Here is a 16,526-nt window from a genome sequence, read left to right as displayed (position 1 = left end):
TGTGTTCAAGAACAGAGCTGAACACCCAGTGGCAGAACATGCAGCTGAGCACAACATGCTCCAGCTTAATGGCTGCTTCACAACCAGGCCAACTGAATTCTTCCCTCCACCATCAGCTTTTCTGTACCATGCAGAGTTATCCTTGTAATGTATCCTTCACTCCCATAACCTTCCTGGCCTTAATCATCAGCCCACTGCCCCACACCATCCACCCAACCCGTCTCTATGTTACCTTCATCATGTGCCACACCCCAGCAGTTCTTGTACCTGTGTTTCACATTCCTGGCCACAGGGTGTATATGCCCTGAGACAACTGGGATATCCGGTAAACACCCAGCAATTTTTTCACTGTGTTAGTTTTCAGTGAAATTTTTGTAAATTTGACTGGTAAGAACGAATATTCTAACAAAGAATTTTACTTTAGCCTGTTACTGCAGCAATAAAACATATACAAGAGAATAACACGAAAATAAAACTTAAGTTGCAATTTACAGTGACAAAACATAGTGCACACACAAGCTTCTGCAGACTGCAAAATGTGTCAAAGGCTTTAGGATGAACAATTTGCAATACTTCATAACAAAAAACTGCCTTCAATGTGCCTTTCTCGAGGGTGTAGTTTCAATGAGCTTGGCATCACAACTGTTGACATTTCTAAACAGATCATGGAAAATATTGCGATTGGTGGTTTTGCATAACTTTCAAAGTAAATTTCCTTTTACATAAAATGAATTATGTTATGTGTGATGAATCTCTCAAATGATGGAGCGTTAGACTCTCATTCAAAACTTAACACTGACGACCAGGCCCAAAAGACCACTCATTTATGCCATTACTTAAAATTTTTCAGGCATGTTTGTGTTTAATATGTCTTGTCTTAAAGGATAACACACACTAATAAAGACCAAGGTTAGTTTGTCATATTTATTTTAGTTGTTTCATAGATTACAATGTTCACAATAACAATGGCAAAAAGTATAATTATCTTCCAAAAGAAAGTGCAAAGTGAGGTTTTGAAAAATTTCACAAGTAACTGGCTTTCCTGTGGAAAATTAAGTGCTTGACGGAACAAGTATTCAGCCAGGTAACTTACAAAACGTTCGGTGCACAGCAATGAAATTCATAATCGTGGTCATCAGAAATTCATAATCGTGGTCATCAGAAATTCATAATCGTGGTCATCAGAAATTCATAATCGTGGTCATCAGAAATTCATAATCGTGGTCATCAGAACTATTCAGCTGCTGCAATTTAAGTTATGCTCTTAGGATCCTGCCTAACCGCACTTTTTGGCAGAAAACAGCAAAAACATTTTGATGATCAGCTTTATATGTGAAAGCTTAACTTTCCTCGTAGCTATATGCACGCATATTAATTTAAACCATTAACTTTTCTTATTTGTGTTTTCACGCTACTTAACAATGATGCTATAGGCTGACTACATTACATGTCCTATGCTCTGAGTATCTGCTGTCATTGGCTGGTGAGATCACGTGACATGAGCTATAATTGACTGACAAAAGCACGTCACAATCTAGATTCCAGTGCTTCTGAAGCTACCATGCTGTACTTGCTGGAATTTGTGTTTATACTTATGTAATTCGAAAATATGCAGTGTACATGTTGCTGCTCACCAAAGATCTTTATGGGACTTATTGCCTTTTGCCTGGGTTTCATTTCAGAAAGTGCTGGGAAGTTCTTGTCACTGAACACAGAAAAATATGTACTTTGACCTGGGAAAAAACTGAGTTTTCATCCAGAAAAAGTGTATTTTCACCCAACAAGAGTGTATTTTTAACTGGGAAATCTGTGAAAAATCCATTCCGACCTCCCTCCCTCACATATACCACCCCGCCTGTAGCCAGCAAATTGCTACCCACCCTCAACCCCTCTTCATACTCACTGTTCTCCTCTATGCACACTACCGTAGCCCAGCTGCGCGCTCCCTATTCATGAGCAGTCTAGTGAGCTTGCTTTCTCTTTTGGTCCACGTGTTGTTGAAAACATGTCTGCTATTTGGCATGTAGCCTCCTTTAGTTGTCAAGTATTTACATTCTGCCATAGGCATAATTATGTCTTTTTAATCTCTCTACCCTAATAATTCCCAATATGCATCTCTCACTCACTCTGTGTATGAATAGTTCTCACATTGAAAAGTGTTTTCGCGCTCTCTCTCTCTCTCTCTCTCTCTCTCTCTCTCTCTCTCTGCGCCAAAGTCTCAAAAATGGTACCACACACTGATTGTATAATTTCAGAGACTTTTTGAGAACTATTCAATGTACCAAAAGCACTACAGACCATTTTTACTCTTCTGTCCATCTGGCCACATCTTCAGCTAAGCTAAATGTGTAACTTCAACTCGGTTTTTGATTTCATCATTAATGCATGCTGTTTTATTTTTGCTGTGTTAATTATACATCACAAGGGCTGACTTTTAAGATTCCACAAAAATAGAATTTTTTTACTCACATCATTTTGTTTCTCAAAATATTTGTCTTTAAAATACACATAATTTTAATTTTGCAAGCTTCTAAACCAGTTTTGACAATATTGTATTGGAAGTATTCAACAGGTTCTGGTGGTGAATAATATTGTTGGCCATGCAGTTTTTATGGGAAATAAAAGGAAACACAATACATCATCAGATAAACATGAGCAATGACAGAATAAATTCAGTGTTTAGCTGACAAATAATAAATTGATGTGCTGCGTGACCGCTGGCCATGTCACAATGAAAAACAGTTCATGAAAAATCGAATGTACTACTGTCATTGTGGTATTTCGTGTGCTGAAGCTCTTCAGTTGTGTTACCTACAGCATCATCTCACCAGCCCCCTCCTTTTTTGTCAATCTTTGTGAAATTTGATACTGACAGAAGCACAGCCATGACAAAATTTTGCAAACCAAATGTACAGTGTTTTCTGAAGATGAAAGATTGCCAAAAGTTAATGTGATTCAAGGCATTGCTGCCAAGATAGGCCTTTTCAGAAATCCTAAAATTCATCCAACATAAACCTTGGCAAGACATTTCAATTTTTTCACAACACTGTTTCTTTAAACACTTACTGTATGTGTGTGCGCCAGTTTCTGAGTTACCATAACTTTTAAAAACTTAAAAGCTGCCCCCTCTTGTTTTAGCAGTACTGATATCTATTTTCATCCCTACTCTCAAATTTGCTCCATTATATTATTCCATTCATTGTTTAAGTTTATCTGGGCTAAAGGTAAATGCTATTGGCAATATGTAAGTGGTTCAGAAATGTTTTATAAAGATGTATTCCTTTGCCAGTTTTAAATTCTGAAAACTGCTGAGAAAAGTCTTGGCAATATGGAACTTGCTGCATTGATGTATATATTATTAAGTATACAAACATATTGTGTAATAGAATGTTATTAGCACTGTTTCCAATGAAATGGAGTGAATTGCCTTCTCAAAATCTATGAATTCACACTCACTGCTCCATTCTATAATTTTCTTCATAACTTGCAATATATCCATTGTGATAAATCTACTGTGCTCCTTTGGTTGGTTAAAATCCAGTGTTTTTCTATGCAGTCGGAGTTGACTTTATTGATGATCCTGTACATTACGGAAAAGAAGCTGATAGACCTATCTATTATTTTATCTTGCCTTTCTTGTGGTTTCAGTTCGGTATAATTCTTCCACAGACATTCTGTAAATAATGTTGCGAGTTCTTTTCATATTACTCCAGGCAGAAGACTTATCATATACATAGGATGGTGTAGCGAGTGTTAATAATGACTACAAACAATAATGAACTTTGGTATGAAAGTATCATACATAAGCAGTTACTGACTGACAAGACAGAAATCAATTCATGACCAGTTGAAACACTTAAGTCTCAAGCTTTTGGACTTAAATTTCTAATTCCCAGCTTCTTATGTATAAAACATTGCTCAGCTACAGCTAGAAGGTATCTCCACTTTCACTGCACTCTTCACATTTTCCTCTGCTGAAGACTGTTTTCATGTACCTGTATATTTCTGTCATTCACATCACAAAATTAACCATATCTGACAACACAATAATTTATATAAGAAATGGTTACAAAATAGAACATTGCTCAGATACAGCTAGGAGGTATCTCCGCAGACCATCACTGTGTCACTAAATTTTAATTGATCAAAAATTTATACTCATTTCATACAGACTTGATTCACACACACACACACACACACACACACACACACACACACACACCTGTAAATTGCATTAGGTTGGCACATTAGTTTCAAAACTTCACTTCTAGTTCTTGGACGCTATTTTTGCCCGCAACTCCGTCCTGCAAAAGGAAAGAATGTTCATTATATTTCTCTTTCAAACTGAGGATAACTAAGTAAACTAAGGGAAGGAAAAGTGCTACCTTGGAAGCAAAACAACATATTATAGACAAAGCAAAGAAGACATCAAAAGCCAACTAGCACAGCCACAGAGGACAAAGTTTACTAATATCAAACATTGGCCTCAATTTGAGGAAGAACTTTCGAAGAATGTACACTTGGGGCACAGCATTGTATGGAAGTGAATTACGGACTGCGGGTTTTTGGAAGAGAAGAGGATCAAAGCGTTTGAAATGTGGTTCTACATAAGACCGTTGAAAACTGGATGGACTAATAAGAAAAAACACTGACAAGAAAAAGGGACAGAATGAGGACATGTGTTAAGATATCAAGGATTAACTTCGATGGTACTTGAGGGCAATGTAGAGGGTGAAAATTGTAAGGCAAGACAGATATTGGAACATATCTAACATATACTTGACAACATTACATGCAAGTGCTAATTTGAGATGATGAGATTGACACAGAAGAGGACTTTGTAGCAGTCCACATCAGACCAGTCACAAGATTGTAGGAAAAGAAAAGTAATTCATAACTGGCTGGTTTTCTGTCTTTTAGTGTTATGTTGTAAATAAGCTGACTTAAATTTGTAGAATGTATCTGAAATCTAAGATTACTATCTGCGAAAGCTTTCAGGTAGCACTGTAGTGGAAACCTAACAGGCTAAGTATTGTTTTGGATTGCATACCCCAGTCCATTGTCTTGTTGCACAGCCCACATGCGAGCATAATGTGAATCTGCCCTCGACAGAAGCTGGGTGTGTGTGCCACGTTCCACAACACGGCCTCCACTTAAAACGAGGATTTCATCTGCGTCCATGACTGTAGAGAGTCTGTGTGCAATGCAGATTGAGGTGCGACCACTGGTAGCACGTTTTAAGGCATCGAGGATGTTCTGAAACATATTGGCAATTATATTATTGTGCTACAGACATGTTATCAATGTTATTGGAGAAATCATAATATTATAACTGATGGGTAATATGAAATATAAAAATAATATATTTAGACAATATCTACAACAGGCCTCAATCTCTCTCTCTTTTTACAAAAACTCTGTATCACCTTACTTTATTGCCATGGTACATGTAACCACTGAATTTATATTCAAAGTCTTGTTTCCTTTTTGGCTGGTTTGGGAAGGAGTGGGATTAGACAATGAATACAATAGTTTAAAAGGACTAAACATCTTGGTTATCAGTCCCTCACTGCACTGGAACTTCACATAAAGTGGAGTGCTACGAGAAAAGGAGAACTAACAGCTCCTTGGTTTGCGTACATGTTGTCATGGTTGAAAACCTACATAACAGTAGATTTAAGTCACATGGTTAGAAGAAATATGAAATCTGAGCAGCTAAAAGTGATACTGGTCATTAGAGGATACCCCAAGAAAGATCAAAACAGGGCGGGGAAAATAAGCTAATTAGCTCTCTAATCTTCAAACAGTTAGATAAATAAAATATGTACAGAAAAAATTTTAAATGCATGACAATGCAGGGGAAGGGGGGGGGGAGTTTGAGTTGCTCCCCCACATTTGTCATCTCCACTGACTGTTGAAATAAATTAAATTTTACTCCTCTTTCCTTCAGGAAGTGCACGACTTTGCGAGATGCTATCCCATTGTCTGCAAGTATCTGTGATATGGAGGTGACAGGTCGATAACTCTTCTCAGGTCATTCAGTAGGGCACACACTGCAAGGAGATGAGCTAATATGAGCAGACTACCACAGTTACATTGAGGGGAGTCCTCTTGATCCAAATGAAACTTGTGGATAAATCTGGAGTGGCTGATAAGCGATCGACTTAGTATGGTGGCACCTTTCTGAGAGGTGCGGAGAAAAGTATGCCACACCTGATAGTCCCTCGTGATTGGTCTCTGATGTATCAGTTGCAATCAGGTCTTTTCCAAGTACTCCGAGTCCAAGTTTATCTCCTGCAGCTGCTAATTTGGCGGTGAGTTCATTTCCTGGAATACCAGGTGGTTAGTGTCCACATGAGTGTTACTATGACATTCCTGTGCTGTGAAGGTTAACTAATAAGTCTTTGATGTCAGCAACCAAAACATTTGTGGGGTACCACCGAGATTTGCCCTGTAAGCAGCTCACAGACACACTACAAACCAGGAAGATCCTTGTGAAAAGAGTTTTCATCTACTGCAAAGCCCATGGCATGGTGACCCAACACCGTACTCAGCAGAGAATACTTCTCATGCCCCTTACATTGATGAAACTATAACCAACCCTGTTACTGACTTATCTGTCCATTTAGAGACCTGTCTAATTTGGGCAGTCACGGAAAACCGAAAGGAACAGACATTTGAGAACTTGTGGTACCAGCATTTTTCTTAGTGCCACAAAAGTAATCCATCTGAATCACTGGACTGTGTACACATCCTAGGGTGGTGCTGAGACAGAACTCTTGCAACATAAAGTTGAGGCAACTGGAGGTCCCTGAAAGACCCTCCAATTGTTCTCAAGCTGGTCCACCCATTTCTGGCTAATTTGTAAACAGTGTGAATGGTTGGTTATGAAACAGGGTCAAATAACACAATGGGTAGGCATCTGACAGATTGTCACCATCTGGTTTGCCAAGTGTTGCTGGCATCTGACCCTCAGTGGTGGGATACCCACTAGAGGGCTTGTACAGAAAGCTCCAGTTGCCAACTGCACAACACTGTTGTGGACAGGGTCTTCCAAGCTCAGTACTGATAGAGCTATGTAGAGTCGCATAAAAACCGTGCTGTCTGCTCCCCAGGAGAGCTGCTAAGACATCTGATGATGTAAAGTTTCCTCGTACAATTTGTCTTGAGCTGGCATATACGTGGTAAATACTTTAACTTATTTTCAAATAAGGTCTAAAAACTCTGATAGTTTCAGAACTTCTAGTAACTGGTTGCCAAGTTTTAAGTTCTGGATGTGGGTGCACAGTTCCGAATCTACAGAAGTGCAAGGCATGAGGTTTCATGAGAGGAAAATGATATCCATAATTCAAGGCCCAGTTATGTACTTTCTTTACAGCCTCCTGCAGATGATCTGTGGTGTGCAACAATGTAGAGCTGTAATACAGGCAAAGATTGTCCACATACAGTGACAGTAAGACAATGGGTCCCACTGCAGTCACAATACCACTGATGGTGATGGTGACGAGGATTACGCTCAAAACTTGTCCTGAATGATCCCAGTTTCCTGTATGTATTGGCTGCTGAGGGTACAACCTATACAGAACTGAAAGAGTCTGAAGGAAAGGAAATTTTGGATAAAAAAGGTAAGCAACACCAGAAGCCCTACTCATGCAGAGCAGATACGACATGAAGACACCAGGTGATGTCATAGACCTTTTGCAGATCAAAAAACACAGTGATCAAGTGTTGGCGATGCACATAAGCATTGCATGCTGCAGATTTCAGATGAATCAGTTGATCTGTAGTGGACATGAATACCTGAAAGCCACTTTGAGACTGATAATGTCCACTAGCTTCCAGGCCCCAACACAGTAGTCTGTTGACCATTCTTTCAAATAATTTACACCACATTCATTAGAGAGAGAGTGGTCAATAATTAGACAAATTTTGAGTGTCTTTTCCTGGTTTTAGAATAAGAATACCGTATTTACTCGAATCTAAGCCGCACCTGAAAAATGAGACTCGAAATAAAGGAAAAAAATTCCCGAATCTAAGCCGCACCTGAAATTTGCGACTCGAAATTCAAGGGGTGAGAAAAGTTTTAGGCCGCACCTCCAAATCGAAACAAAGTTGGTCCATTGTAATATGAGACACAATTTACGTCGAATGAATGACCATACAGCGACAGTAGTTTGGTTCGAGTCGTAAGCTTAGCAGTTAAGCTTTACCAGGTAGCCATTGCTATGCGTCAGGCGCTCCGTCCGTATTTATACGAGTACCCTTCCTTTTTCACGTGCTCTGTCTGGTTTGAATCGATTGCTTATTTTGCTTTGATCTGGTTCGTGCCGTTTTCTTTGTTATAGGTGTTCACGTCATCCTAAGCTGAAAATGCATTACTGTACTGTGTCTTGCATTGTTTGTCGCATTCTGATGGTGCGTGTTTACGGCCTGTCGCCGCTCGCGGCACGGCTTGCTTTTGTGCGCGCTACCGCCGCTTAAAAAGAGAGGAATCGTCTCATTAGCGAAACAATGGCAAGAGACTGCTATTTGTTGTTACTCACACTGCTGCTTTCTTTGATAATGATCATCAAGAACCAAATAATAGACGGCGTATTTCAGAACATGTTCTGAACGAGAGTTCGGCGAAAATTTTTCTCCGTTTGAAAATCTTTGCGGCCGCTTCTGTAGTACATCAAATTCTGAACAGAAATTTGAGTCATCTTAGATTTAAAAATCTAGTCAGTTGCCATACTTCATTTCTGACTGTATCACATTAGGCATAAGAATAATACGAATATAAACATGACACGATACGTATATTCTTCCGCGTTTGCTGTTTTGTCTCACTCTAGTTTCGTAGTTTATTTGGCAGGATTTAAATGAGATAGCAGCAAACGCGAAAGAATACATGGCAAAATGTTTATATTCGATTATTCTTATGGTGAAGAGAATACTGCATGTGATTCACATTTCATCAGGTTCCTATTAGCAACCAACTCTTCTCACTGGTAGGAAAAAATTCAGAACGTAGAGTTGGCCATATTGACAAACATCCTAAACAGTCTTGCCAGTCGGATTTTCGTAGTACATTGAAATTCTGCTACATTCGAAGAATTTGTATTTACTTCGTTGGATAATGTATGAAAATGCAGTGGTCGAAACTCGGGGCGGAGAAAAAAAAGCTCGTCTTCCACCCCCCTTTTTTTTTTTTTACTGACGCAGAGGTTTTGGCGAAAGTATTTAATCTTTGTGCCTACAAAGCATACCTGTGTAGCGCTACATATATTCGACAGCAGAAGTTATAGTTGTAGCGGCACCTACCAACATTTTTCAGAACTTCCGCTTGCTTTGCACTCGATTCTAAGCCGCAGGCGGTTTTTTGGATTACAAAAATCGGAAAAAAAGTGCGGCTTAGATTCGAGTAAATACGGTAATAATACCATACACCATTGGAAGAGAAACTCTCCTTCTCGCAAATACAATTGAAAAACTTGATGACATGTTTTATGCTGTCATTGTTAAGGTATTTAAGAATCTGAGTATGGATTTTTTTTTTTTTTGGGTCCTGGGATTGTGTTGCCACATTCCGCAAAGGTGCTGTCGAACTCACATTCACTAAACAATATTGTACGATTCAAGGCCTTGTGCACAGGACAAGTAGTTACTACTCTGCAAGGCATTTCCTGGTCAGGAAATTAGGATGGTAGTTACTGCATGCAAACACTTTGGCAAAATGTGCTGCAAAACATTCAGTAGTGACTGTGGGATCCTTACAGATCTCACCGTTGAGGGGGATGCCAGTAATGCCAGTAACTACACTACTGTAGACAGTGGGTAGCAGAGTTCAGTCAAAGCTTGAGCCAACAGGGTATGGCCTCTCATAGATGATACAAACTGTTACCAACACTGCCTTTCCAAAGTAACCAACATGGTGCATGTTTCATTGTTTGGTGGTTTGAGAGAGTAATAAGAAAGTAGTCGCTATCATAGAGGTCACCATGGACATATCGCCAGATCGAGGGTGAGTTGCTTGAGCTGCAGATCATGAGATCTACTGCTGAGTATGATCCATGGATTGTACTAAAATGTGTTGCAACTCCAGTGTTAAGTAGGCAGACGCCCACTATGGAAATTAACTGTTCTATTATTTGACTCCTGCCAAATGTGGCTTCATTGCCCCACAGTGAACTGTGTGCACTGAAATCCTCCAGTAGGAGGAAGAGTGGAGGCAACTGTTCCATTAGTTCCACCAGCTTGTGATATGGTATAGATCTGTCTGGGGGTATTTCAATATGTCCGGGGGTATTTAGGTAATAGGTTAGCGACACTTGCTCATTGAAAATGTCAGAGTGGGTGAGCTTACAAACTCCTCCAGGTCCCCTCTCCGCATTAACACAATTTTTATAGTTGAATTTGTACTTTGTAACAGTAGCAAATTAGGTTTTTGAGAAATCTGTCTTCTGAAGTGCCATGCAAAATGCAGAGTAAGTAGCAATTAGTGGACAGATTTGTTAGGTGGCTAAGACTGCAGTTGCTGTCCCATTGAAGGAGCATTAGATTTGGATATGAAAAGCAGCAACAAAGGGAAAATGGGAGTGCAAATTATTTTGCGAATGAGTCATGTTTGACCTGTTTGTGTGACTTGCCATCGATATTTATAGACTGTCCCTGGGGGAGGAAGGGCCATGGGTGCCAAGTCAACCAGAACAGCAGAATTTTTCTGCATTGTCCCTGTGTGGTTTTAGTTTCTGTGGGAATACTCCTGTTGGGACTTTTGGCATAGAAAAGGACCTTTCTTTTCTACAGCCTGCAGCCTGTGGCTCCATTAGCCATTGTTGGTGGTAGATTGTCCGTCTAGGAGGGGGGCAGGACACCTTGCCAGATGTCCTCTTCCCTGACGATGCTGGAGGAGGAGGCATTGATGGGTCGGTTAACACAGGTGCTGTGGGGTTTGGGTGTCAAGGGAACTGATGTCCCTTCCCCCAACTGAAAAACAAGCACTGACAAGCAGTTAAGGTCAGGAGTTGAGATCATGTTAATCACACTAAGTGAGGATTTTAACATAAATTTCGAAAAGTCTAAGTTTGATGTCATATCAATTGAAGAAAGTAGATTAAACTTTTTTTTAGCATAAGACAGGAAGTCATGATTTATATTCCTGGATTTTCTTCTCCCTTTTAAAAACAGTACACATCAGTGAATAAGAGGGGCGAAATTCTGGGCAGGGGGTTGTTTACAAGGACTACACTCATGGGTTGTCCTTACAGACACCAAACAAGTAGCATCTTCAGCACAACGGAATGACATGTCCAAACCTTCGATGTATAAATATTTTATAAGAGTAGGGAAATAAAGTCTGTCATCTTACCTATCCAGCATGACCTACAATTTCTCAGGTAAAACATTTCCATTGAAGGATAGGATGAAAGCTTGAGTGTCCACCCTACTATCCTTTGATTATCTCTGAATTTGATGAACAAAATGTACTCCACACCACTAGGTTAGCATGCAGTTCCGCACCTCTTTGCAGTTTTAGGTCCCAATGGAAGATGACGCCTTGAATCCTGTTGAACTTGTTATGAGGAGAGAAGGTAACTGGTACATCCCCAAGTTTGTCACAGCCCTGAAGTCCCTGTGGTTAGTTAAGCATTCAAAGTTTTGATCAACAAAGATCCATTTCTCATTTTCTCTATTGCAGCACATTTACAGACCTATCCTGTCTTTTCAATGAAAAACAGTGGCTTCATTGTTGCTGCGGAAGATTCTCGGTCAGTTCTGAAGAACACGACGAACTGTTCATCTCCAGTTATCTTACGTCAACTCTCATCACTCTCTTGACCAAATATGGAAATGCCATGGAGCTGTAAGCCTCTGCATTAAAATCTTACTTTGTTTGCTGAAATGGCCATGCCAGGACCAGTACAGGTGAACTGCCCTGGTGCTACTCACCCACATCAGAGGCTCTTCCCATAAAGACCACCCAGCAATGGCAAAGTCTACCTGGCCATAGTAACCATTATGAGTCACGGTACCTCAGATTGGACAGGCACCTACTCCCACATATACACGGGGGTGTTATAGCTCAGACATCAGCAGTGCATTCCCCGCATTGTCAGGCGGCTACATCTATGAGGGTACTTTATGATTCCCCACATAATGAAATGGCTATCACCCTGGATTTCTGGTGTGAACAAATATCCACTCCAACAGCAGGTGCAGAACGTCTTGACACATGGTGAATGGATTGTATACCATGTAAGGTATCCTTCCCCAAATGGCCCACTCTTGTGAGAAATTAAGAAAAGTGAGGTCAAACACTAAAAGAAGACCATAAGTAAAGCAAACGAGGGAAAGTCTGTGAAATGAGCTAAAACTGGTGGGTGTCCTAATAGTAGCTGAGTCATAAACTTAAAAAGCTTCACAAGGTATAAGATTCGTTTTAGTCACCTCTTACGACAGGCGAGGAATAACTGCTGGTCTGTCCTAATCCCCAACACTGCAGGGATGTATTTCCTATCTTAATGTTTGCCCTCACTTGTCTGATTTATCTGTCACCAGTATTTTAGTTTTGTTTGTCTTTATTTTTAATTTGTGGTATGCAAGGTGTCAGATAAAATTTTTAACTTTTAGTCCATGTCGACCATTATATCATTAGTAAATTTATTTGTTCGCCATTAATTCTGACCTCTTTGGTGCTGCTTTTCATTGTTTGTATAAATAAATTAAAGGATGGGGGGGGAGAGGGGGGGGGAAGGGGGGGGGGAGGAGAGAGAGAGAGAGAGAGAGAGAGAGAGAGAGAGAGAGAGAGAGAGAGAGAGAGAGATCCCCTCGTCAGATGTCCCTTCTCATCCTTGGCTCTTTCGCAGTGCCATAAACATCTATTTCTGTAGTTTGGTTTTTGAATATATTGAGAATCAATCTCTTTCTCTCTCCATTTAATTCCAGTTTTACTGTTTTCTAAACAGTATTTTCAAGTCCTCTTTATCAAAACTCTCTAGGTCACTGAACCTGGAATGCATTTTCCTGTTCATCTCGGTAGCTTGCTAAGCTAAGATCATTTTTAGTGCTATTATAGGTTCTCTGTTTCCTTTTCCCTTTTTAAAATCTGAATTGGTTTCTTCTACATGTTAGTTAGCTTTAGCATTACAACTTTCCTTAATACTGAGTAGAATTTTTGAAGCATGGCTTAGTAACGCCAAGATTCTATAATTTAAACCATCACTGGCACTTCCTTTCTTAGGTATGGAAATTATCATTCCATGCTCATAACACACACACACACACACACACACACACACACACACACACACACACACAAATTTTTACAGCTGTTCTTTCATCACATCTCCAGAATTCTTTAATAACTCAGCAGGGATGTTATATGTTCCCATCACTTTAATTGTTGTCCAAGCTGTTTAAAGCACTGTTGAATTCTAACCTCATAACTGGTGGTCCTATGAATATTTTCCACTTTTTCCATTGGGCTTATGTAATCTGAATCCTCTCAGGCATTTCAAGCATGTGGTTCAATGTATTCTTTCCACCTAACTTTTTTGTTTATTTTTTTCCAGGTTCAAACAGAATATTACTTTTATGTTTAAATATGTTGTTAAGAGCTCTACATCGAAACGGCAGTGATTTAATTTTTCAATACATTTTGTCTATGTTTGCTTTGGCTATGTTTTCTTGTACGTCTCTACTTATTTGTCTCATTCTTGCCGTGATGAGGTGTAAATCCGGAGTATCACTTCCTTGGAATAGGATCTAGTGGCATTTCCTATTTCCCTTGTTCACTGAGGAGGCAAGCAGGCATACAAGCATGTAAATTATTGTCAGTAACACAATTATTATTATTATTATTATTATTATTTCTTTCCTTTCTCAGACGTTATGTCTGGTTAAAAATGGAAAGTGACGTGGACCTTGATCAAGCGTGACTTCCTTTTAACTGTACGGTATATGTTGCATTGCATTTAGGAACTTTCGAGCAATTGAACATGTATCAATAATTACAGATTTCAGTAGTTGTATATATACGTTTGGATGTAGCTGTATTGCGTTGATGTACTGGTGGATATTGTGTGGTATGACTCCTGTAGTTGACAGTATAATCGGTATAATGTCAACTTTATTCTGATGCCACATGTCCTCGACTTCCTCAGCCAGTTGGATGTATTTTTCAATTTTTTCTCCTGTTTTCTTCTGTATATTTGGTGTATTGGGTTTGAATATTTCGATTAGTTGTGTTAATTTCTTCTTTTTATTGGTTAGTATTATGTCAGGTTTGTTATGTGGTGGTGTTTTATCTGTTATAATGGTTCTGTTCCATTATTATTATTATTATTATTATTATTATTATTACTGTTATCTTCAACCATCAGGTTGGTTAGCAGCAGCTCACCATGCTTTTCCTCTTGAAAGCAGTATAAATGGTGGAGCAGGTACACCATGGTTTATGTATTCTAGTCTCAGTTCGACTCTTGTGTTCTTTCCTTCTATTGTCCCTTCAATGATACTTTTTAATGGCATCATGATGCCTCAACAGAGACCCTTGTGTCCCTTCTGTGTTGGAAAGCCTTTAAGAGACGTGGCTCCTATCTCTCTCCACTGGCTGGGAAACGATCTGTTGGTATACTGTAGATGTGGCCTAGAATTTTTTTATGGCAGGTGCTGCCAAGTGAACTTACATTGGATGGGAGATGATTTTTAATCCTTTATTATGCATACTTATTTGTTATTTGACACATATTAAGTACATAAATGAACTGGAAAAACTTTACTGACCTATAGAATTTGTTTTATACAAGCAGCAGCATACCCTGCTATAACAGGGAATGGAAGGCACAGAGCAGATTTTACATACTAGAGAATGGAAGGGAAGATGACAATAATTATTTTATGTGAGGGGCACTCAAGATCATGGTCATCAGCGCCCTGATGGAAAGTCAGCCTGACGATCTTGTGGGTGGGAACAAAGGCTGTACCATATGTAAAGCACTTTATAAAGCATTAAAGTTGGCTTCCACCCACACCAATTTAGGGATGAGGCCGTTCACAAAATTCACCTCTCGTGTAGCTCTGGAATCACTATTGGAGAGGATTGTGGCCAGATCTCCATCGAGACTGAGAGCTGCCCTGATATAAGCGTATAACACATATGCAAAATATGCTGAACTGAAAGTGGTGCACCACAAACCTCACAATGTGTTGGAACCAGCTGAAAAACATTCCTGTCTGAGCAAAAGAAAGACGAATAAGTTCATCTTTAAAAGAGCAAAGAGAGTGGAGATAGTGACGAGAGAGAGAGAGAGAGAGAGAGAGACAGAGAGAGAGAGAGAGAGAGAGAGAGAGAGAGAGAGAGACAGAGAGATAGTAGGAGTAGAGTGTGGACTGTACAAGAGCTTGGGGGAAGAGGGGCTTTGGAGCCCCTACCCCCTCGAAGCAGTGAACTTCAGCACAAAAAAATATGCCACTTATTCTCGTCCCCTATAACCACAAGTTAAAGTTTCCTGGTATAGAGGTCAAAATCCTGAGCAAACCATCCCCAAAGACACATATGGAGAGGATACAATGGTGACTGAAGCGAAAGACAGCGACAATGGAACTGAAAAAGAATGAAACACAATGACAGTGGGGCAGAGAGACAAAGTGGCAGAGAAAGAGACTGTGGTACACAAGAGCAAGAGGAAGGGATGAGGACACTGATACTGGGAGAGACAGACAGGAGACAGTGGGGGAGAGAGAGAGAGACACACACAGACAAAGGCAGTGAGAGGGAGATACTGACTATGAAAGCTTTGCTACAAAGGAAGACTGGGTAGCAAAATTTGCAATGTTCTGAGCTAAAGTAGTGTGAATGTGTTTTTGGTGAGAAAGATGGAAAGAGGATTGAGGCAGCTAGTTCCCCATTTTTCTGTCAGAGTCTCTTAAAGAGGACCATATTTGCCTTTTTTGTGCTCTAACAGGAACATTTTTTAGCTCATAATAACTTTTTGATTTTCTCTACATTTTATCAAAGTCACCTCCTCTGTATACACTCAGCACTACTCTCTTGTTCTTACATTTTACGTCTCTCTCTCTCTCTCTCTCTCTCTCTCTCTCTCTCTCTCTCTCTCTCTCTCTCTGCCCATCTCAAAAAGTTGTCACCTGTCTACCGTGTCAAATGTGTTTTTTTAAAGTCAACAAAGGCAATTTCTGTTTGCTGAGCTGCCATTAGTCTTATTTCACAAATTAATCATAAGCCACGTATTGCTTCTTGTGCTCATATCTCTGGTAAATTTAAGAATATGTTTTCTTCTTCAGCTTGCACTTATCCCCCCATACAGCCAACAGTCACAGCCTCAGATACATTTGCAACAAAATCCCCACAGTAGTTAGTGCTGATCAGAGATCCACACTTAGTGTGTCTGCCCATGACAGTTTTCATGACATACTAGAATGTCATACAAATGAACTGCAAGTAACCATATACATAGATTTTAAATGCATCAGTGTACATGTACTTGTACCCAGGGTGCAAAAGAAAGATTCGGAGACAACTTACA

General features: G+C 39.7%; 1 protein-coding gene across 1 annotated transcript in view; it reads right to left on the bottom strand.

Annotated features, from left to right (window-relative positions):
* Positions 1-909: 909 nt before the first annotated feature.
* LOC124711139 (iron-sulfur clusters transporter ABCB7, mitochondrial) overlaps positions 910-16,526 on the bottom strand; it is an 87,282-nt gene continuing 71,665 nt past the window's right edge. Inside the window, exons 13-14 of the mRNA XM_047241034.1 lie at positions 5,051-5,256; positions 910-4,304 (exon numbers count right to left, since the gene is read on the bottom strand). Of these exons, the coding sequence (XP_047096990.1) occupies positions 4,268-4,304; positions 5,051-5,256 (243 nt within the window). The 3' untranslated portion in view covers positions 910-4,267. The remainder of the gene's footprint in view (positions 4,305-5,050; positions 5,257-16,526) is intronic.

This window comes from Schistocerca piceifrons, chromosome 8, assembly GCF_021461385.2.
Source record: "Schistocerca piceifrons isolate TAMUIC-IGC-003096 chromosome 8, iqSchPice1.1, whole genome shotgun sequence".
Lineage (NCBI taxonomy): Eukaryota > Metazoa > Arthropoda > Insecta > Orthoptera > Acrididae > Schistocerca > Schistocerca piceifrons.
This window is presented reverse-complemented; position numbering and strand designations above follow the sequence as displayed.